This window comes from Canis lupus, chromosome 7, assembly GCF_003254725.2.
Source record: "Canis lupus dingo isolate Sandy chromosome 7, ASM325472v2, whole genome shotgun sequence".
Lineage (NCBI taxonomy): Eukaryota > Metazoa > Chordata > Mammalia > Carnivora > Canidae > Canis > Canis lupus.
In genome coordinates this window covers 12,700,146-12,724,516 of record NC_064249.1, presented here as the reverse complement: position 1 = coordinate 12,724,516, position 24,371 = coordinate 12,700,146, and the positions used below count along the sequence as shown (strand labels likewise).

The window sequence follows — 24,371 nt, the reverse complement described above, 5'->3', positions numbered from 1 at the left end:
GAGTTAAATGAAGTCATGAGGGTGCATCCTTGAATGGATAGGGCTGATGCCCACCAGGGCTCTCTCTCCACGCAGCTGCCCAGAGAAAAGGACATGCAAAGACACAGCAAGAAGGCAGCATCTGCAAGCTGAGGACAGAGATATGACCAGGAACTGACCCTGCTGGCACCTTGATTATGAACTTCCAGCCTCCAGAACCATGAGAAAATAAATGTCTGTAGTTTAAGTCTTGTAGTCAATGATATTCTGTTATGGCGGCCTGAGCAGACTAAGGCAGATTGTTATCTCATTCCTCTGGAGAAGTGTGTTAGTGCTTTGTACCAGCTAGTCCTATCACAAAAAAACACTGGTTTTTAGTAACACAGGTTTTAAACTTTGATCAAATAGTCTATACCAGTGTCATAAAAACAAAATTTCCCGCTGTTCTCTACATGCCTTAGTGGCTTTCAAACTTTTTGACTGTGCTCCACAATATTTTTAGTATTTACAGATGCCTGTATGTATATAGTATATAATATACATATATACTATACATGTATAGTACACTTATAATATGTGTGCATGTGTCTTTCACAGAACTTGTCCGATCTAATTGTAGAAGATATGTTCTGTTGAATTCTCTTTTACTTACAAAATAAATGCTTGGAAGAATCAGACCAATAAATACAGAGAACAAAGTGGTGGTTGACAGAGGGAAAGGGAGTTGGGGGGATGGGCAAAATGGGTGAAGGGGAGTGTGAATCTCCATACAGGCTTCCACTTATGGAATGAATAAGTCCACAGGGATAAAAGGCACAGCGTAGGAATATAGTCAATAATTTTATAATAGCAGTGTATGGTGCAAATAGTAGCCACGTTTGTATAGAGATGTTGAAACACTATGTTGTACACCTGAAACTAATGAAACATTGTGTGTCAAATTTTAAAAATTAATTAAAAAAATAAACACTTGTGGATACTTCTAAAAAATCCATTTAATAGCCAATTTATAGCTAGATGTTTGAGAAGTCTTTTTTAGTTATGTTACCCAAAACATTTCCTAGTTATAATTTCCCTTTTTCCCTTAGCATCTCAAGATCCTTAAAAGTACAGTGAAGTTAAAACTATTATAATATTCTCTCTGTCTTTCTTTCACATTCATTCTCTCTTTCTCTGTCTCTCTCACAAACACACACACACACACATACACACACACACACAAAATGAATCTAAGAAGGAGGTGAATCAATTGGGGTCTTGCTCAAAGCAAAATTTTTCTCATGATTTAAACCAGAATGTCACGCACACTGCCTTGCTTATATATTTATAGTAAAAGATTTTGGTTTTATGGTACAACTAAGACATAGATTAATGCATACAGACTATGTGAATTTCTAACTGAGGAATATGATATCCATGAAGGGAAGTGCTGGATAACGACATCTTTCTACATATTATAGGCACCTTGGGTACTGTTAAGAAATTATATGACTTGATGAATTTCAAAGAAACAATTTATTTGTAAGGAAAAACTTAATTTTATCGTTTCCTATCTTATTCTATTTCTTTTGTGTTTATGTTTAAGGAATAATGTTTGCTGTATCAAAGATTTTGACATTGGTGTCTCCTGGCATATGATCACCACCAGATAATGAAATGGAGGGATAAGTAAAGGAAGACAATAGGCACTACAGTTACAGGTGTTACAGATTTGTTCTTTAAAAAAATTGGTAAAGTTGGCTAACACCTAGAAACCAAAAATACAAAATTCATAATAAGACACAACTCTGTCACACTCAAACTGATAATACTTCTGGGCCTGTAACTATGAAATCAAAATGTAATTCCCAAAGTATAAAATTTCAAGAACAAGATTGAAATGTTAAACTTTCCAAATCTTTATGGGTCAAAATGTTAATGCTCATTTCTATAGGTATAGTTGCTATAAAATAGGTTAAAGAATGTATTTTTGAACATATGAATTCTGTATCCAGGGAACTTGGCCATAATGCATACAGCTTTGGGCACCTGTGTACCTGCACACATTTATAGAGATATTTATAAGAAAGAAGTAAATAATTCAATATAGTCAAACAATTCAATATAATGTGATACATTCACTTTTTAATGCTATTGGGATCTTGACATAAGCATTTTCTATTGTATTTCTTTTTATGGAATAACATTTAGTTTGTGCTCTTCAGGAAAAATATAAAAAGAAAATGGAAAAAATATTGAGGGAAATATTTTAAATTACATCTTTTTTCATTATAAATTAGCCTCGGCACCTCTATAGCATCTGGTACATAGAGGTGTTCAGCCAGTATTTGCTAAGTGAGTTACACTTAACATACATCAAATTCACACCAAACATATAAATATTAAAACTCTTAAATAACATTTATTTTTGAATGTCAAAAATGATGAAAAATAACTTTTACTGAATTAACTAAATAAGAGGGGTTTTGTTTTGTTTTAAAGATTTTATGTATTTGAGAGAGAGCACAAACTCTGCTGAGCAGAGAGCCCAAAGTGGGGCTCAATCCCAGAACCCTGAGATCATGACCCGAGCCTAAGGCAAACGTTTAACCGACTGAGCCACCCAGGTGCCCCTTAATTGGGAGTGTTTTTCGCACATTCCTTAACTCTTACCTCTTCCTTTGTCTTTTTTGATATCACTCGGAGCCAGTCTCCAATCATGCTTAGGACAGCAGCAAAGTAAGCAAGCCCAACGAGGATCCAAAACCACACGACGGGCTTATAGAAGTCTAGATATTCAATATCTGATCCACCTGTGTGAGAAAAATTAAGCAGAACAAAATAACTTCATATTCATGAAAGAAAACAACATGGATACTTGCTAAAGGCATCAACTGAATTTTGGCTTACACAACAGAAATCCTTATTAATTGATCCACATTATTTTCTTCATATGGGATTCTTTCCTATCCTTATCTGTTTTTCAAGAACCAGTCACTAGGTTTCTTTTTTTTCCTTTAAGTTTTTATTTTAATCCCAGTTAGTTAACATCCAAGTGTTATATTCAGTCACTAGGTTCTTCTTAATGAGATCTTTCATTTACATCTCTAGATCATAATCTTTCTTTGTTCTATGTTTCTTTTTTGTTTATTATAATCTGCCTCAACTAGTCTAGCACTTAAGTATTCCATGAGTATCTCTTTCCACCTCTACTGTAACAAGTAGAAGACAGAAATAACACTTCCCTGGGTATGCATTTAACTTAGCATATTTATGTTACTGCCAATCAATTCATGCTACCCAGTCAATACATGTTAACCGATCAATTAAAAGTCGACCTGGACAGAAACTGGTTCTTAGTCTAAAATCACCAATACAATGGATTGATAACAAATGCCTGAGACAATGCCTCGGTGGGTCTAATTGGAACAAAGAGTAATTTGGAGAGGATATACTGCCATTCATTATTTTCTGACTTTTCAGAGGAATTCCCACATACTTCACATATTTAAATCCTTGGCTTTCTAGAAAAATTTATCAAAGAATCTCTTCAGTTTTACTCTAATCTTGTTACTTCTCCATCCATTTGATACAGAAACTGCAGCTCTGAGAATCTGAATATATTTCAACACATCCCTACTTCAGCACATATTAATGGGGGACTTAGTAATTCCCAAACAGTTCCTTCTCTTCATGAGAGACAGGAACCAGTCTCTCTCTTGAGAAATTCACAATTTAACCTGAGAAAGCCTCATATAGACAATTACTCATAATGGGGTAGATCAAGTGAAGCAAAAACATGTCCCCTGCTTATAAGATGACATGGAAGAAATGATTTTTTTTTTACTTCTGGAAGGAGAAGGGGAAGAAAAAAGAAGGGGAGTCTCAGTAATGAAGATCAAAACATGAAAAATTCAGTGTAAAAATATGCAGCATATTCAAAGGACTCCTTGTAGCTAAGACTACACATGGATGGCAGCCAGGGAGTAGAAGAGAGGAATCTAGAAAAAATGAGTTGTATCAGATTGTAAAAACTTGTTCCTAATGAGATGGGGCATAGGTAAAGTTGATAGATGATAACCCTATCATTCATGTTTGACCATATGCACAGAAAGATCCAGCTGCAGAGAAGGAAGGTTGGTAGAGAAGTCCTGTAAGAAACTTTTGTTCTGAACTAGCCAAGAGTTTATTTTGCCTGAGTTAGGGCTGGAATGGAAAGAAAAGGCAGTAGAGGCATCAAAGAAGGGCTTTAGGATGATCAGAATCCCTCTGTTGGGAGATGGTACCAGCAACTGAACAGGAAACACAAAGGAAGAAACAGTGACTTAAAAAAGGTGGGCTCAGTCAGAAGAATACCAACTCTTGATCCGGGAGTTGTGAGTTTGAGCCCCAAGTTGGGTGTAGAGATTCATAAGTAAAACAAATAAATTCAAAAAATATTAATTTCAACTGGTACATGATAGGTTTGAAATGTTTGAGGTGCCAACAAGTGGAGGTACAAAGTAGGATCCTTAAATTACAGATCTAATGTTCAACAGAGCAGAGCAGGAGACAAAGACTGTAGTAAGAACAACACAGAGGTGGGATGCTCAGAGGGGTCATGGTTGTACTCAATTCACAAAAATTCAATCTATACATTGAGAAGAACAGCTAATAAATAGCAAGTATACATTAAAGTCAAATATAAAATATCAAATGTAGCGTCACTACACATAAATTAGACTTTGAGTTGCCCACGATGACATTTTCAAATATCAAAGGGTCAGAGTAAAAAGAGAACATTTTTCTATCAGGCAAGTAATATGAATAGACACAAGTTCAGTTTTCTTTTGGGACAAATAATAATTTGAAAAACACAGTTTCAAGAATAAACAATGTTATTTTCAAAATATTGTAGAAATTTTACCTTGTGTAAAATTTTTTAAATATCATTTCTGGGAAGGACTGTGGAGGCCCAAACACATCTCATGATGGTTAAGACTTGGCCCAAGGGAGAAGCAGCTCTACAAATTCACAGAAGTGACTTGAGAAGTGTGTGTGGAAACTTGTTATATGATAGGCTCACTAGCAAATTCCATTTTTCAAATGTTTCCATTTCAATGAAACCAAAATGACATTTTTTTCCAAGTACTTTCTCTTTCAAAACCAGAAAATCTTCATCCAAATAGTTGTGACTCACTTATTAACACATAAGTTCACCAACATGTTGATTTTAAAAGTTAGTTCATATTCAAGATGACTTTTATAAGCCCTCTTTCTTATAAACAGGATGTCACAGTTTGAAAAGAGTAAATTAGCTTAATCACCAAAAGGTCTATATTTGGGTAAAATGTTCATCCCACAAGTTTCAGCGTATTCTAAGCCTGAGCACAGGGATGGGGAATGTTCCCCATCCTGTACTGCCACTTTTAGGATAAAGTATCAGCCATCAAAGGATCTAGGTAAAACTAATGTACACAAGAGTGTTGTCAAATAACCCACAAGTCCTACTTACTTTCTGATAGCCAAGATTTATGAATGAATTTCTAAATTATTTCGACCACTTGATCCATAAATCCAAATTAAAATAGCTGAAATATTAAGATAACTCACTTAAAAGGAGCTGTTAGTCTTATTTTTAAATCAGAAAATGTCAACAAATAATTTTTTGGCTGTTGTAAGTGTCAATTTTAGTCTAGCATAACCCGTACCTGGGTCTCTTGCTGATTAAGAACCTACGGTAATTTCTCTGTCCTAGATTCACTGCCTATGCCCTCCACCCCCATCTCCACTCAGCCACTCTCTCATTTTTTCCTCCCTCCACAGACTCCTGAGATGCAGCCTGCAGGATGCTATGACCTGCTCTCCCCTCCTGGGTTCCTCACCTACTTGGCAGGATCAGCAGCTTGTGGCTACTGAAAATGTGGATGCACGTCTTTTCCATTTTCAGACCTTTCTAGCTAATTACTGTAGGTGAGCAGACAATGATTATAAAAATAGCAAAGAGGGGTGGAGGTACAAAGTTTTTAGGAATCTTACAAACTGTTCCAAGTAGTTAAAAATAAGTCTCTTCCTGACTCTCATCATGGTGATGGTGCCATTTTTCTCTGGATTTCTCTTAAGTTCTTAAATAAGGAAATTAGCCAGAATCTAATCTGATCTAGCAGATTAAACTTCTAAAAATATAGCTCAAGAAAGGTTTATTATTATTATTATTATCATTATTTATTATTATTACTTATGGCATTATTGCTGGAACTCATTTTAGCAATAGTGGGTTTCCTAAACATTCCGTTGGAACTATTCTCCATCTTGCATTAAGAAAGCCATTTTCTACCTGGCCCCAAAGAATCACTCATTAGGGGGCAGAAAAGCCCATCAGGCTGCAGCAGGCACATCCAGGTTTGTTTGTCTGTCTATTTGTTTGTTTGTTTGTTTGTTTAAATAAAGGCCTAGTAGTCCTATATAGCCCAGTCTCTGCTCATTTCAGCCGATTTCCAAAATATTCAAAATCTGTTTGAGAGAGAAGAGTGAAAATTAAGACTTCCTGATTGCCCACCTAAATGAAATCATTCCATCCTAAAGCCTTGGGAGGCAGGTGTTGAGGAGGTTTGTATTCCCACTCTTCACATTTCCATTGACACAGGACAGGGCTATTAGTAAGACCATTTGCCATAGATGGAAGCCACATCTCCAGCTGCCTTTATCAGTAATGACACTGATAATTCAATTGCCATCACTCTCACAGTCTGTTCAGAACTCAGGAGTAGAGGACCACTTTCATATTGGCTCCTAGAAATTCCAACAGTAAGTAGTCCCACTTACAATAGGGAAGTCACAGTCTCAGTAGGTAAAAGAACATGTGTCAGGCCACACAGGAAAGGAGGCAGGAGAGCTAAAATTCAAAGCCAGGGCTCCCTGGCTCCAAAACACAGGTTTTTATTCATTGGCCAGGTTGTCCATGTCACCTATGATCTCAGCAGCTGTTCTTCCTATCATTTATCCACCAGCCTTTTGTGTCCATACTGCATGACAGACACTTAGCTAGGGCTAGAAACACTAAGTCAGATGAGGTGTGCCTCTACCCCTTCTTCCCCTCAACAGTCTTACCTAGAAACCAGGTGGGTCTGAAGAGAAGTACTATTTTATCAGGACCCTCACTACCTTACTTCTGTCCTCATTTCAACAGTTTCTAGCAGTTGGCCCTGTTCTCCAAAGAACTTGAGCATGTGATGCCCTCTCCTACTTATATTGAATTTTCTTTCCCTGAGATACTTCTGAACCACAGAACATTTATAAAGAAAAAAAGAAGATAAATTCTGGATTTAAAGAATCATCTAGCTATTTTGAACTGAAATCATCAACTCCATGACCCCATCTTCTGGTTTATTTTATTTTATTTTTTAAAGATTTATTTATTTATTCATGAAAGACACAGACAGAGAGAGAGGCACAGACATAGGCAGAGGGAGAAGCAGGTTCCTTGCAGGGAGCCTGATGTGTGACTTGATCCCGGATTCCGGGATCACGACCTGAGCTAAAGGCAGGCACCCAACCGTTGAGCCACCCAGGTGTCCCCCATCCTCTGGTTTAAAGTAATATTTGTATTACAGAATATAGATACAAACATAGAACTTTGCTCTAAAGAAAATGGGCATCATTTCTTTGTACTGGTCTTTAAGTATTTTAATTTAGATATCAAATACTGATCTTAATTTTTTGTTTGGCTTTACTTTTTTATTAAATAAAACTATCCTGCCATATAAAGGGGGGAACTTATTTTCTGCTTTAGTACGCTTTTCTTTTTTATGTTATGCAATTAAACTGAATGAAGAATTTTCTCAGGGCTTCAAGAACTAAGAGGCTCTTTCAATAATGTAAATTCTGCTTTCTTTTTAACAAATGGAAGAATGACTTCAGTATTAAACCATAACTCACCTAACTAAGTCAACTTCTCATATGCTAATAAGTCAGAAAAACAAAAGGCAAAAACTGGTAACTAAACCTCTCCAATACCTGAACCTATATTTGGGGGTTTTTAATTTCAGCATTCAAGATGCTGTCCATTTCCTGCTAGGTACATGGTTTAAATTTAGGAAAATAGCCTTTAGAAGAGCAGTAAATTTCATGATCACAAAGAAAGATCAACACACTGTCACTCACTCATCCTTTACAAGGAAGGAAACCGATAGTATTTAAGATGTGCACAGTTGTTGTTCCTAGAAATTACCATCAGGTCTCAATATAGGGCAATTTGAAATCTTTTTCATTACACTTAGTACAATTTACCGCCTGTCTCACTAAGCCATAACTATCCATCACTGAATGTTTTCCTTTTCATTTTTTTTCTGCACATATTTTCATAATGCTTCTATATATCCATTCTGAATCTGTAAAGTTAAATAACTTCCTAGTTTGTCAGATCCTAGGACTTCTGGACCATTTGGATCAAATCCCATTTAATTAATCATGCAGATGTTAGCCATTCTCTTGTGAATTCTCTGAGAGTTGCTGGCTGAATCAGGAGGTGGCCAGACTTAGCAGTATTTTCCTATATTATAAAACAGAATGACTACCAGGAAGAAAAGTTCCCTATTGAATTTAGTTTTTGCTTTTGAATTTCAACCATTCTTTCCCAAAAGAAAAGGAACTAGAGCAGTCATTATCACTAAGTGCTAAGCATAGTATCTAATACACAATATGTGCTCACTAAATATCTGAAGAAACAGAAGAAAGATGAATACATTTCTCTGGCAGTTACATAAATCCTTTCTGGTAAAAGTGATTTTTCTGAGACATTGGGGTGGTGGTGGTGATGACAGTTCTTCAGTAGATCTCAGTCCTCATCAGCTACTTTCCCTCTTATCTACTGAATTCTTGGCAAATTTTTACTGTTATTGACCAGTTCAATAACAGGAAGTTTAAGAACTGGCCACTGACACAGTTGCAAAACCTTTAGGCAACATCAGGAACTGTTTTTTAGTGGGTCTCTCCAAAAAATCTGCTACGATTTTCGAGCAGAGATTTATTTACATGTTTTCATGATAAAATCCCCCTGCTCTAAGCACTCTACCGAATGAGTCATCTTTTCAGGCATAAGGAAAAGCAATAGTTTGGTTACTAAAAACTTCATTTCCAATAATGACTTTGAAAATATAATTCCAAGGAAACATTATTCTTAATATGAGATATACAAATATGTTCTTTCCAAGTAAAAAAAAAAAGTGATGTCAAATGACTATACGACTGTGAAAATTTGTAAAAATTTAGTAAAGGTAAAAGTACCAGAAGAATTTTAACTTGGGAGGTCCTAAATTGTTTTTTCTGTATAGAGGAGCATAAAGCCTGATTAACTCAGCAAGCTCTAGTCCAGAGGAAGACCTTCCTCTGCCCAATGGTCCTTCTAGCTGGACTTAGAATCAAATTGACAGGAGACAGATTCAACAGGGGAAAATCAAGTTTAATAGGTGTGCAAGCAGGGAATCCATGCAAATATGAAATTCCGAAGACAATAAGGCAACATGAAGCATTTGTGAGGAAGGAGAGGGTAGGGATATATCAGAAAGGTGAGAATAGATGTTTGGAGAAACAAAGGATTGTCCTATTATGCAGGTACATTTCTTAGGTAAAGGGGAGTCTCTGTTAATAGCTCTCTTTCTGATATAGGCTCTCCTTTTCAGCGTCTTTAGGCAATTTTGGGGGAGGCAGAAAGCTTTTTCTACATGTGTTGGGTTTTGATTACTTTTAAATTGAAATAATCTTTGTGCCACAGTGGTCCATCTCAGGGTAGCCTGCCCTGGGCCCCTACACTTTCAATAACTACCCGTGAGATATGGAAAATTTCACTATTCAACTAAATATACTAAATTTCATTGATCCAAATTCCAAGAAGATATATTTGGATGGCCAAATAAATTTATACTCTGATGGAAAATGTGTTTTCTTAAGATCAACTATGAAGATTTCTTAGAAGATCTAAATTTTTGGCTAAAACTTTTGGTTTTTATTAGAAGAGTAGGTAATGTGAGGTCATTGCTTTGTGAAACTATAAATTTTTATCTGGCTTTCACTCATTCAAATTATGTCTTATGAACAAATCTGGTTTATGAAAGGGATGTTTTTGAGCACTTCTTTACACAGCTTCAAAACAAGATGTGGAAATGTTTTCCTTGGCTTGCATGACACTCTTACCCTAATAGCATATATAAAGATACTGGCTTTGGAAAAGAATTTTTAAATTTGGTTAATTATTTGACTTCTCACCAAACTTGAAGAATCACCACTTAAAAACAAATCGCCGACCTTGAAGACCAGTAGAGGCAAGCCTGAATAAATAGAACTTAATCTGTCCCACATTTCCACATAATTAATATTACTGCTTAGGCTGTTTTAGCTCTCAGTCCACAAGGTAAGCATGATTTAACAACTTAGCACTTCAGACTTTTCATCAAATGAAAAATAAAATGGCAAAAGTCAAGAAATAGAACACAGGATATTAACTTAATTCTCAAACATAATTTTTGCCATTAACTTTAACTTGCCTGTGTAATTTAACTATAAATTACAGGCACTGCTAAAATCAAGTAAATGACACTTTGCTAAGTTATTGCCTTTATCTTTTTTTACTTTTTAGGTAGGGTTACTGTGTGCAAGCACTAGTCTTAGTAATAGGGGTCTGTTTATTCATGTGTAAAGTAAATGTGGGAGTACTCTGTGGCCTCCTGGGTTCTTTTGAGTTCTAGGACATTGAGAGCTAATAAAGAACACAAAAAAACCTATTGGGAAGGAGCACACACCAACCACTAATGTAACCAACCAGCAACTAAAACACCTCCCTTGCATAAATATAAGGATAAAATTAAAATTTTCCATGTCTCTTCTTGCAGAAAAATTACTAAATGATGAATTCCTATGTTCAGTCACTTACACAATGAGACCTGAACATTATGTCAATCTGTCTTTACTAGTTAGTGATCTGCAAATGCTTTTGATTCAACATTACCAACAGTGAAAAGGTTATGCACATGCAAATTTAAATGCATGTTTATTTGTCAACCAGAAATCTATCATGTTCGGGGTGCTTAGTGGGTTGGTTAAGTGTCTGACTCTCAATTTCTGTTCAGGTCATAGTCTCAGGGTCATGAGATCGAGCCCCATGTGGGGCTCTGTGCTGAGCATGGAGCTTGCTTGAGATTCTCTCTCTCCCTCTCCCTCTGTCCCTCCTCCTCACTCATGCTCTCTCTGTTTCTCAATAAAAAAAAAGAAATCTATTATGCTTTTATATATTATATCATGAACACTATGACATATTAAAAAAAAAGTAAGGAATGAGGCTTAACAATACATGAAAACAGAAGTCATCCTGTTTGCCTCCCATTGCAGAAAGTATACCTGGCATGGATTTTCTTGCTTATACCCTGAAAATGAGCACTCTGTTTCAGAGTTCTGGTCTAAAACATCACATCTTTACTTGTTGCTCTTGAAATGCTTCTAATAATTACACCAAGATTACAACTTGTATCCTAAACATTTATATATCACTTTCCAAAATTTACTTAGTTTCCCTTAATAGCATCAGTTTGAGGAATATGTTGATTGGTCTTCAAAGGAATTCAATAAAACAATGTGAATGAGCCTTCATCCTACTCAAAGCAGGGCTGGCAGGTGTAAGAAGGGCATCAGATGATGAGTGTGCATTACAGGAGGTATATCTTTGTGTTCTTTTGAGATTTATAGCCTAATCGGCGAGATGTTCAAGTTGGAGAAATACTTCCTTTTTTTCCTTGGCAAAAATACCAAAATTATGTGAGAATACTATCTGTAGTGACATGGAGCTTCAAAAGGGAAGGTTCTACAAAGTAAACACTGGTATTTCCCAGATAGGATACTTGCCTTTGCTCAATAGCTGACTTTTGCTTCACGGCCACAAAGTACCCAGAAGCAAAAGCTATTTATGTGTACTCACTCTACTGAATTAAGTGAGGCAATTCTTTTCCCAGTTCCTTAAAAAAGAACTCAAGATCTTTGTTTTTTCCAAAGAACCTTGCAAAGAGTACACATTTCCTACCAGCCTTTGCCATATCTGCCTCATCCACATGCTCCTTCCAAAACCACTCTCTCTCTGGTCACAAGGACCTGGCATGTAAGAACACTCCTCTAATGTATCTTTCTCAACATTTGTCACTTTAATCCAATCTCATTCCTTTGCTAATTTTTTGCAGGGCATATTTCTGGTGCTTTTGATTATTACCTCCTCTGCAAAATAAAAATAAAATCACAGTAATGGATTTAGCGAGGGGGTCAATACAATACAAACCTAGTACTAATAAAGATGTTTGTTAGATGATACTTAATGTCACACACATATCATTTTGTGACCATGTTCCCCAACAGTGCTGTGCCATGACTCTGAATTTGGGGTCCCCACTCATACAAACAAGATATTCTCACATGATCTAGCCAGTTTCAAAATGCTGATCTCTTAAGGTTAGTTTTTTTTTTTTTTTAAAAAAAAAGGTGGAATGCCTGAGTGGCTCAATCGGTTGAGCCTCCAACCCTTGATTTTGGCTCAGGTCATGATCTGAGGGTTATGAGGGGTTGTGAGGTCGAGCTGCTTATTGGTCTCCCTGTCCAGCCAGGAGTCTGCTTGAGATTTTCTCTCTCTCCCTCTGCTCCTCCCCCTGCTTGTGTGTGCACTCACACTCTCTAAATAAATAAAATCTTTAAAAAAAGGTATTTTTTCCCATCTTCTACAAAACCACAAAGTAAAAATATTTGTTCTTTTTTTCTAAGCCATTTTATACTGTGGTCACAAATACAACACTATTTTAAGATTCCACCCATTTTTTTTTTAATCTATAACTTTTTTTTTTTAACCAGCCCAGGACACATACTGGACTGACAGGGTCTGTAAATTTCTTAAAATAACACATGCACCGTATTATAGTACTGAAAACTATTAGGAGTAGAACTTAAATTCTCTTATTACTCCCTCAAGAGATAAATATGTTCAGGGATGCACATGTTAATGTGTTAATTAACTAGATGGTGAGAATCCCTTTATAATGTATACATATATCAAATCACCATGGTGTGCACTTTTAATATCTTATAATTTTATTTTCAATTATATCTCAAGAAAGCTGAAAAATAAATGAATAAAATGTCACATTACTGTAAAAAATTAAAATAACACATGCAGTGCAAGGCTGTTGGCCTTAGACTACTCATTAAATACCTCTATATTCCACAGCTGTTGTAAGACTTTATTCATGATATTTATAAAGTGGTGCAAGAGGCCAAGGTTAACGTATCCCAGGTCTGAATCTTGTTATCATCTCATTGTGTCTTACTTTCTTTTACATTAATGCACTTGCCACTTCTACTTAAGTCAATCATACACCTTCAATGAGAGGTAGAAAAATAGATGTTTTAGGGCAGAAGTTATAAAGAGCTAGAAATATATGATATTCTTCTTGCTACATTTTGCTAATTAGAAAACTAAAGGATTTCCAGCAAAGTGATGCATTCTCCCCTTCTGGGGCCTCCATCAGTACAGAGATGTGTGCACAGTATTTTTGACCAAAAGCAAAGCTTCCTTCATGGAAATATTTCCACCTTCAATGGGAATTTGGGCTTTGCCAGATTAAACAATAATTAACAAATCAATAGAAACAGATAAACTCTCAGCCTTCTCTGAGATTCTATAGAACTGTGCAAAATATTTTTTCTCTGTAAACATTTAAGAAGTTTGAGACAAGAAAGATCAGTGAACAGCCAGAAAGTATAAAACTCTCCTAAAATTAAATTAGGCTGGTGAGTTTATCCTGCAAAATTTAAAAGCACATTCTTACTGTAGTGTTTAGCATGTTTTTCTAATACTTGAAATTGGATTTTCTAAAAAAGAATGAATGGGCAAAACAATCCATGACAGAACACCACTGTGCTTAGTTTTACAACCATTATTATAATTCATTTAAAATTGGAATTAGAACAATAATGATAATTGGATAATATAAATGGTAAGGAGAGAGTTAAAGTAATAGGAAGTTAAGACCTAAGCGATACAACAATAAAGCAAACTGCAATTGCAATGACACGCAGAAAAGGAAATAACAAAAAACACAAATAAAAAGTGTGGACATTGGTTAACAAAAACAATACTGTCCTGAGAATTGAAAATTAAATGAGGTAAATATCTTAGAGAAAAGGTTTTAAGCAGGTTAGAACATCTTCTGAAGTTGGCAGGTGTTTTTTAAAACTGAGACATGAAAAGGCCTAAGTAAAAAGAGCAAAGATAAATTAAACTCGAATTTGTCTAACACTAAAAGAAAAAAAAAAGAGGCAGATTGTCTGGTTTCTGAAATTAGGGTGGGAATATAAGATTCTGAACAAATAGCAGCTTACATTTCTTTCCTAGAATGAAAATAAATGTTCAACTGCACGCTTCTGCTTATCTCCACTGTAACAGAACGACTTTTGTCTCTCTGTCACTGTGGCAGATCAAATGGTCTTCCCAAATCCTAATCCTGAGTACCTCAGAACATCTGAAGATGTAATCAGTTAATCTGAACTCATCCTGGAGTAGAGTGGGCTTTTCATCCAGTATGACCAGTGTCCATATGAGAAGAGGGATATCTGGACACAGCAACAGAGACACGGAGAGAATGAATGCCATGTGACATCGCAAAAGCAGAGACAGGAGTAACGGAGGAGGATGGCCAAGGTCAGATGGCCTCCTCTAGAAGAAGCCTGAAGAGACAAGGAGGGATTCCTCCTAGGGTCCCAGAGAGACCATTGTTCCTACTGTCACTTTGATGTTGAAATTCTGTGAGGCGATGAATTTCTTTTGTTTAAAGCCACCCAGTTTCAGCACTTTGTTGGCTACAGCAGGCCTGGGAAATGAAGACAGACACTATGTTGTGCTGCAAACCCAAGTGAAAAGTCTAATTGAAGGACCTGGGTTAGGTGAGTAGTGTCGGTGCCAGGAAAAACTTACCTGCAACGTAGTCACCAAATCCAATGGTTGTTAAAGTGATGACCACAAAATAAATGGCATCCAGGGCACTCCAGCCTTCTATGTGCTTGAATATGATCGCGGGCAGAGCAACAAAAAGTACACAGCCAAACAGTATAAATATGATTGTTGAGATGATGCGAATCTTGGTCTGACTAACATTCCACTTCTAAGGATGAGAATGAAGAAAGCAAGAGAGAGAAACTGATTGAGATTTATTGATTACTGGCATACCTGCAAAGCTAACCTAATACACTCTTTTCAGCAAATTAGCAAAATGAGCATGTTATTTTATTTCTTTTTATAATTCATTTTCAAATGGCTTATAAAAACTGGGTATAACACAAATAACTCAAAACAATCAAATGCTAATGATGATGCTACTTTACCCTTACATACCTTTACAACAGGTAAAATACTTTCAAAATAAATTACATTTGCTCTGAGAATACAGTTTCATATGTACATCATTCTTCATTTACTTGAATTACTTCTGAAATATTTCTATTCTATAGGTATCCTACTGATTGTGGGCCAAACATAATCTAGAAATATATGAAAATAAACAAAACTGAATGATGGGCTAAATATTTAGTATTGAGAATTGATAAAATTATTTTTATGAAAAATTTCTCCCACTCCTGATTTCCTATCATTCATTATTCAACCGATTAAACTGAAACACCTACAGACTTAAAGTCCACAGTTGATTCCCCAGATGAATTGTGTCTGTGTTCCATGACCTTAAATTGTACAACTAGATAAATCAAACATGACATAGGGCAAGGAAAAATCTTCAACACCCCTATGCTACAACTGTCTTTTCACCTTCTTCTCTTATCAAGAATCTCCACTGTCTCACATACTAGGTTTGTACATACAGTAGTTTATCTCCAGATCTTCGTTTGAAGCTAATCACTCTATATTTTTCATCTGTAACTGGATCTGTCCTATCTGCTATTAAAATTATAGGTCACATTCCCACCATGTAAAAATCACTGAGTTTTAGAACTTGAAAATTTCCTAGAGATAAAGATCTATGAAATCATAGGGTGGAAAGTGAAAAAAAAAAGTTTCTCTAGTCCACCATCCTTAAAGCACAAGTGAAGGTTAAGTGAATTCATGTTTGTAAAGTTCTCACAGCGGTGTTTATAGTACTAAGCCTGGAATCATGACCACTGGAATGTATTCACCACCAGGGCACAGGATGCATTTTATGCACTGATGTAATTACAGCATCAAAAACATTATCAGGCATCCAGTAGGCACCCCAAAATTTGTTGTCAAAATAAAATGAGTAAACAAAAACAAAAAGCAGAATCAGAACTGTAAATACATAGAACAAACTGATGGTTGCCTGAGGGGTAGGGGAAGGGCAACTGGGCAAAATGGGTGAAGGGGAGAAGGAGATACAGGCTTCCACTTACGGAATGAGTAAATCAAGGGAATGAAAGGCACAATGTAAGAAATATAGTGATTTTGTAATAGCAATGCAATGGGGCAAATGATAGCATTATGCATAAACTTGTTAAATCACTAAGTCGTACACCTGAAACTAACATAACATTATGTGTCAATGATACTCAAATAAAAAAAAAATTTTAAGCAAAAAAAGTTAATATTGATACCACTAATCTTCCCTGTCAATTAATATAAATAGGAGATAACTTTTATATCACTATAAGAAAAGTATAATACCCAAAACAGGATTAAACTCCTATTTTAGAATAATCATACCTACTCCATTCCAACTGTAGAAATACCAACTGTATTTCTCCAACTGTAGAGTGTGAACTTGGAACTTAAAAATAAAACATAACTAAAAAATCAATCAATCAATCAATCATGACTAATGCCAAAAACTGGAACTATGAATTGAAAAACCAATACTCAGTGGTCTTATTTCATCAATAGAATTAAATGTAAAATACTTTGTTGAAATGTTTGTGAAAAGATGAAAAGATCTTTGAAGAGTCAATAAAATGTATTTGTAATGCTGAGGTGGTAGTAACATGTCCTTTATAATCCCACCCTCTCATGCAACTTTTTTCTTCAAGACTGGAAACTTGTAATCATAGTGGTATTATTACTATTTTTCATTTACCATTCTAATAAAAGCATTTTCATTTCACTTATTTTTTTTCTATTGAGTATAATATAGCCATGAAAATCTTGTAGATTACTTTTGGTTGTACTGAATTACATCCCTTAGATAAGTTTCTGTTAATGATATCACTGAATTAAATTATATGATCACCTTTATTATGTTTGCTGAATAGGGTGTCCTTCACAAAGGGGCTATATAAGTTTAGAATGCCACTAGCAATGAACAAAGGTACCAAAGCAAATTTTAAAACATTGTCATTTACTAGCTGTTAAGCTTTAATTAATTTATTTTATATTTATTTATTTATTTGAGAGAGAAAGAGGGAGACAGAGAGCATGTACATAAATGGGGATAAGTTGGGGTGGGGAGGCAGAAGGGGAGGGAGAGGAAGAGGGAATCTTAAGCAGATACTGTCCTAAGCTTGGGGGAGCCCGTCTCAGGGTTCCATCTCACAACACTGAGATCATGACCTGAGGTGAAACCAAGAGTCTGACAGTCAACTGACTCAGCCATTCAAGCGCCCCAAGCTTTTATTCATTATCTCTAACTCTCAAAGTGATGCCTCCATTGCCAGTACCATTATTCACATTACACAAATAACAAAATGGAGATTTCAGGGTAAAATAACTAGGTTAAGAGAATACAGCAAGACAAGACTTCTGGAATTGGAACCAAGGATTGTCAGATTTCTATTTCATTTCTGCATATTTGGGGATTTTTCCCATGCACTAATTTACTCATTCAAATTAAGTATAAAAATAAAGTGAGTTTCATGCTAAGAGAGGTACACATAAAAGGTTACGGAAAACCCAATAACTTGATTGCCTAACATATCTGAGGTGACAGAAAAGTTTAATTGAAAAAAATTAAACAACATATGTAGTTAAAAGGCTATTATACTTACAATAAACGTATCTTCCACTTTTGCAATTCCTTTTCCAAATATGGTCCCTAGTTGATCACCAACTCCAGCCAACAAAAAACCAAAGAGAGGAATTCCCAGTAAGGCATAGATGATACAGAATATTTTTCCCCCTTCTGTGCGCGGTGAAATATTTCCAAATCCTAAATACAAAAAAAAAATTGTTTTCAGTTGTTTATAAATGAGTAATAGTTTAAAACATATGATCTTGTTAAAAAGAAAACAAGACAACTGAAAAAGGACTTGGGCTATATCCATTTTGACCTCAAACTTTCTGGTTGGTTTCTTCTTTCCAGTTTGGGGCTTGGCACAAGTGGAAGACAGAAACTACCCCCTCAAGCCATAAAGTCTGCCCTGAGCCAGCAAGACTCTGCCCATAACTGACTCCAAAACAAGGATGGATTTAACCTTCACTACCTTCCTGCATACACCCACCTACCTTTGTCCCACATTTCCCACATAAACCTGTAAGTATTAGTGGTGTTTTGGAGACAGTCTTTGAGAAGGCTAGTCCTCTGTCTTCCTGGTGTTGACCTCACTGAAATAAATTCCTTTCTGGTTTCACCACCACTCGTCTCCCTGCCTTTGGATTTTGTCAGCAGTGAGCACCTGATCCTGGTCTGTTTGGGACCCCTGGAGCCAGATGCTCTTGCACTCCCGTGCCCCAGCTACAAAATCATAGACCGAAAATGGCACCACTTAGGCTAAATCCCCAAACTGGGGATTAATAGCTCATCTAGCTGCAGTTTCAACTTCACCCATAAATGCAGTCTTAGTCTTAACCTTAACCAGTCGGTTAGGAATGATCCTATCAGAGCCACATTGGCCTTCTCCATCACCCTCTCCCCCAAAGGAAGATGAGATGGATCTGCTTCGTAAGACCCCCTGTTCTTCCCTCTCAGGGAAAGCTACCTTGCCTGGAAGACCCTTTTCTTAGATTAATAACTTTCTTGCCCCACCCTTATTTTTAAAAATGTTGCTTGCTGTATGATTCCTCGGAGCTCCCCTCTGCTCACTAGAGGGCATACTGCCTAATTGATGAATCATTTAATAAAGCCAACTAGATCTTCAAATTTACTCAGTTAACTTTTGTTTTTTAACAACCTCAAGAGTAATTCAGAAATTCCCCAATATCAAAAGATATTACTCATAGGTTTCAACTAGTTAAGAATCCCTTTTAAATATATTTTAATGTAAAATAAGCAATAAGCAAATAAGAAAATATTTCAACAATCTACAAAGTATAGCTAATGTTCCAATTAAAATAGATGATGAAAACCAGGGGGTAACACATGCAGTAAAGCCAATATTTTCATTAAATTTCTTTCTGTATCTCTATACTGAGAGATACTGTTAACTATAGAGCTTTCATTGTCATTTATTGAGAAGGAGCATTGACAAAATAGCATGGATAGAGGAAGGCAACTTTTCATATATGGCGTCTACACATTTAACTCATTTACCTCCCATCTGTTCTTATCTACTAATGCCTTGGAGTGCTGAACACCAGAGCAATATGTGCAAAGGATCCATCCAGGGCAAGTGTGAAAAGGGCCCAGAAATCCTGTATCAAGGTAATTTTAAAGGAAAAATTTTAAGCTGAACTATCTGGGACAGTGTATCATTTCTGAATGCTATCCAGGAATGGAACTCAAGAATCTAAACCCTGTCCTCTATTCTAACATCAATTAGTAGAGTAGTAAAAACAAGAAAGGTTTGCTAAATCAGCAGGGTAGGCTGTTTTGACATGAGTTCTTTGACCATTCCAGAGAGTCTTGCTAAGATCCAACCCTGTTCTTTGTTGCTTCTCCAGATGAATAACTACATGGTCTGAAGTAGGGCCAACATCTGAGTTATCCTATTCCATCCCATTTTCTCTTTTCGATTAAGAGGACAAATGTCTTCAGAGTCATATCCATAAGAAGTAACCTACCTCTAGGAAGGGTCAGAAATGAAAAATAAAGGATACTGTCAGTGAGCCCTCTTGCTCAACTGTAGACTCCAATAGTTAAAACCAGAAATAGACAAGATTGCTTAAATCATGATTTAACTAAAATACATTGTGCTTATTTCTTACTACCATTTTTAAACATTCCAACCACCAGACCAGAAAAGCACTGATAGCAATGGAATGCCTAAAGACTTCACCCCACGGGTCTCCTTTCCCTGCCCATGACCATAGGTTGAACACCTACTGACCCTCACCCATGATCATTCATCTCTGCCTGGTCTCCTGAATGTAATCCCCTACCCTTAATCATTCCTTATAAAACTCTAGGTGTCCATCTTACTGGTGGAGAAGTCAGTTGTTAAGACTTAAACCTGCCATTCCTCTGGTTGACGGCACCTGAAATAAATTTCTGCCTTTCTTTTTTCCAACCCCCCAATAACTCTTGAGTTATTGGCTTCTCTTGTGGTGAGTTTGTCTGAGTGTTTTGAGCAACAGTGTTAATAAAACAAGCCAGGAGCTATGCTTCTGATTTGTCCAGGCCCCTTGGTTCTATGGGACAGAGCAGTTGGCCGGGGCAGCATGCCAGAGCTCACCCATTTGTTTCCTGATTTAGCAGCTGTGATAGATTGATCGGTAATAATACAACTTAAAAAAAAATTCTGATTGTGGCATTGCTTTAAATAGGCTCTACTGTTTCAAAAATAAAATTCTAGCCGTCAGAGAGCTCAATTTGATCTGCTCCACTTAAGTTAAAGGGGCGTAAGAAACAAAGGCTCCAAGTTTTCATCCATCATTGACTCAGAATCAGCCTGGAGGCCACTGGAACATCTTTCAGAAAAGCTGACAGAGGATTTCTCAGAAAGCCTGTTTACATCACCAGTGCAATGACCCAAAATTCAAGGAGACTTCAGGATATAAGGAAAGCCAATCTACCTTTCATTGATCAAAAAAATGGAGACCGGTTCCTTGTGGCATCTCTGTACTTCATTTTTACTACCTCCACGTCAAAGTTAGCATACGAGAGACTGAGGGAGTAGGAATGAAGCATCATGATATGAATCTTCTCTGCATGTCTTCTGTTTTGCCTTCCAAGTATGTCTTTCATTACCATCATACTGAGCTTTATGATGAATCTGTGCCTCCTAGGTGACATCCTTTACACACTGACCACTTCGCATGGACATACAGATACAGAGACCCAGCAGTTTTCTGACATAAAGGGAATGCCTATAACTCCCCAAACATTTCCCTGGGTGAAAGAATGAAATGGCTCTTCAGAGGATGGTTCCTTGTGCTTTCTTCCCTCTCTTCTCTATGTAAAATAAGACCAGACTTCCCTCCACAGATTTACTACACATTCTAACCAATCAAAGGGCACTGGTTAAATGACTTGATACTATCAATGGATTTATCAAAGGTATCCATTGATTCTAAGCAGTATGCTAAGCTTTTAGAATATTAATCCTTGTGATTGTCTGGATTTCCTGACTCTCCCTGATGCATTAGCAGCATCTTCATTGCCTCAAGGTGAAATGGATTGTTACAGCAAGAAGAAAAGGTTAAAGAAGCAGTATTAAGTTTTGTTTTCTTTTAACTCCTAAATTAAGGTATACGCAAGAAAATGTATCCCCTGAGAAGAGCAGAGTTCAGTTTATAGCATAAAATATGCAAAATTAGAGAGGAAAAGGAGCGGCTTCCAAAGAGCTTGGGGGAATAGACAAGACTGACCAGGGATGAGACATGACTTTGGAGGAGGTGGCATTAGGCAGAAACCAGAGGATAGGACGTTAGGGGTTGAGGAGGCAGGTTCCAATAGTATATACTAGGGCTCAACCTTGAGAGATAAACTATTAAATCTTCAGGGGTTTTACAAGTCAGCTGACTTCACATTAGTAGCTTGGAATCAGCTCTAGTAGGAATATTTATACCACAGAAATTGGCAAGCACTATAATTTATGGTTCCCCTCCCATTACCTAATGTTTACCAATATACTACAGAATAAAATACAGTGAAATTTAAGAGACTATATGTTGTCTATGCCAGAGACCTGGAGGGAAGCCAAGCCAAAGCCTATAGGTCCACTCTTAATATTTAGGTGAGTATATCACTAGAACAGCTATCATTGCTGCTTCACATCATTCTAAGGGAAGGGCCTTTCCTGAAAAGCTACTTTAAGTCCATTTTAAGTGGATCATCTAGCAGGAGACCCAAACGTACCACTCTGACTTGAATAATCTCAAGTGAACAGGCCATTTTCTGGGATCATTTACTAATATTACAAATAAATAATACACTTGTTCATGCACTGTGCACATTTAGCAATCACTTAATTATTTGTAAGAGTTCATTTAATGTCTGTATTCTGTACTTGACTTTGAGTTCCATGAGTGTAGAAGTTGATTTGTTATTTTTTATATATTTTTACAACTATGATTCCAAAATCTTCCTGACTTATTAATTAGTCCAAAATTGGCAATCAATTAGTATTTCTTCACTGGTTGACTGGCACATAGACCTAAAAAACTCACAATACTTTATAAGGAGGGTAAAGAAAAAATACAGAGAAATAGAATATCTCTGTGTGGGCACTAATAAAAAAATTAAACTTCTCTCCCACTAATTAATAAATTTACTATTTTTGCAATCAAAATTCCATAGTTTTAAACATTTTACAACTTAAGAGATGACTCTAAAATTCATCTGGAATAAAATTAACAATAATAGTCAATAAATATTTTAAAAGACTAATGTGAGGCAAAGTTTACCTCCAAATTAAAAAAGATGTTAGCTATAGTTTTAACAATTAAAACTTGTGGCAAATTAAGAGTGTAAAACAATAGAAAGCATAGAAAAGGACCCCAGCATGTAAATGAATAGTTGATAAATATATTTCAAATCAATATAGAAGGAGTTGATCATCCAGTAACTAGGAACGGGATAAACTGTAGGCTTCTTGTAAATAAATGATGTCCTTACCTTACATTATACACTAAATAATTTTGAATAGATTATATCATAAAATATAAAGAGAATATGACCATAAAATACTATAAAAATATAGCAGGAGAATGACTCTTTAAGCACAACTTCTAGGACAGAATTATTAAAAAGTTAAAGATAAATATGGCTATGCAAAAAATATAATGATGCTGTATGTCAAAAGAAGAGCATAAATTCTATGTAATAAAGGCTAAATGCTTTTGCCAAGAGGCAGTGAAGAGAGACCCAAACACCTCTGTTATGAGTCTTCCTAGGGCTCCTCTTGGTCAAAGAGCCAAGCTTTCATTTTATTTTCAGGCCTTAAGTTGGACTGAATCTATCATATTTGCATTTGTGATTTGAGATATTCTAATTTAGCCTTCCATCACTATTATGTAAAACTTGGACTATTAAAGATACATCTTTTGTGGAGAAATATCAAATATTCATAATGATAAATTGATAAACCCCAAGTACATTACTGGCTTTGTGTATTTGAGATTTACTAAAAGCCGGTCAACTGGCCAACTTCAAAAAACAATTGTGTTTCCATTGGAAAATGTCAGGCTAAATGAGTAATAAGCAATATTTTGGGATAACAGTAGTCTTTCTACCCTCTCTGAGTGAGACTTACTGGTAGTAAGTAACACAGTTAAACTATTTGGACTCATCAGTTGTAGTGTATATACTCCAGATTTAAGAGTTTTACTTGACTAATACATAGTTCATGAAAATCTTTACTCTCTTAGCCAGCATTTAATGTGGAGACTGTAAAAAAAATAATAATGTGAAGACTGTAGTTTGTGATTACATTATTGAAGTAATTGTAAAAGCAATAATTTGAAATTGAATTTATGTGGATCCTTCTAGAATTAAACACATTAAAAATATCTAAGTAATTCTGATAAAAAAATTAGGATGTAGGACTCTATTACTCCAACCCCATGGAGAGAAAATTTAGGTAAGAAAAATACTGCATTCTACTATTTTACTCTGACCAATTCTATATCATTAAGCACTAAGTTACATGCAAGAAAGTAGAAATCAAATATCATCACAGCAAACAGTATGATTTAATTCTGTTCAATGACAAACTATTTAATAATAATTACATGCCATTTACTGTGCTAGATACCTAGGACAGAAAGATGAAGAAAACACTAGAATTAAAAAAACTCCAAATTCTTAATAAAATCAAATAAATATGTTATCTACCAACTTTTTAAAAAAGATTTTATCTTTAAGTAATCTTTACACCCAAGTCAGTGCTCAAACTCACAACCCTGAGATCCACCCACTGAACCAGCCAGTCACCCCTACCAACTTTTCTTTAAATATTAGTGAAGGTACATAAATGGATAAAGACTTACTACACAGAAAACTAAGAATGACAGTGTGTGTATGAGAAATATCCCATTAAAACATTGCACTTAAAAAGCAGAAGTTTAATTCCATGTT

At 35.9% G+C, this 24,371-nt stretch overlaps 1 protein-coding gene across 11 annotated transcripts in view; it reads right to left on the bottom strand.

Annotated features, from left to right (window-relative positions):
- The window catches only part of KCNK2 (potassium two pore domain channel subfamily K member 2), a 198,320-nt gene that overhangs the window by 40,199 nt on the left and 133,750 nt on the right, over positions 1–24,371 (bottom strand). For all 11 annotated transcript variants that reach the window (XM_025429928.3, XM_025429930.3, XM_025429931.3 and 8 more), the window contains 3 exons: positions 17,965–18,125; positions 14,936–15,122; positions 2,632–2,771 (listed from right to left, as the gene is read on the bottom strand). In XM_025429928.3, the coding sequence (XP_025285713.1) occupies positions 2,632–2,771; positions 14,936–15,122; positions 17,965–18,125 (488 nt within the window). The remainder of the gene's footprint in view (positions 1–2,631; positions 2,772–14,935; positions 15,123–17,964; positions 18,126–24,371) is intronic.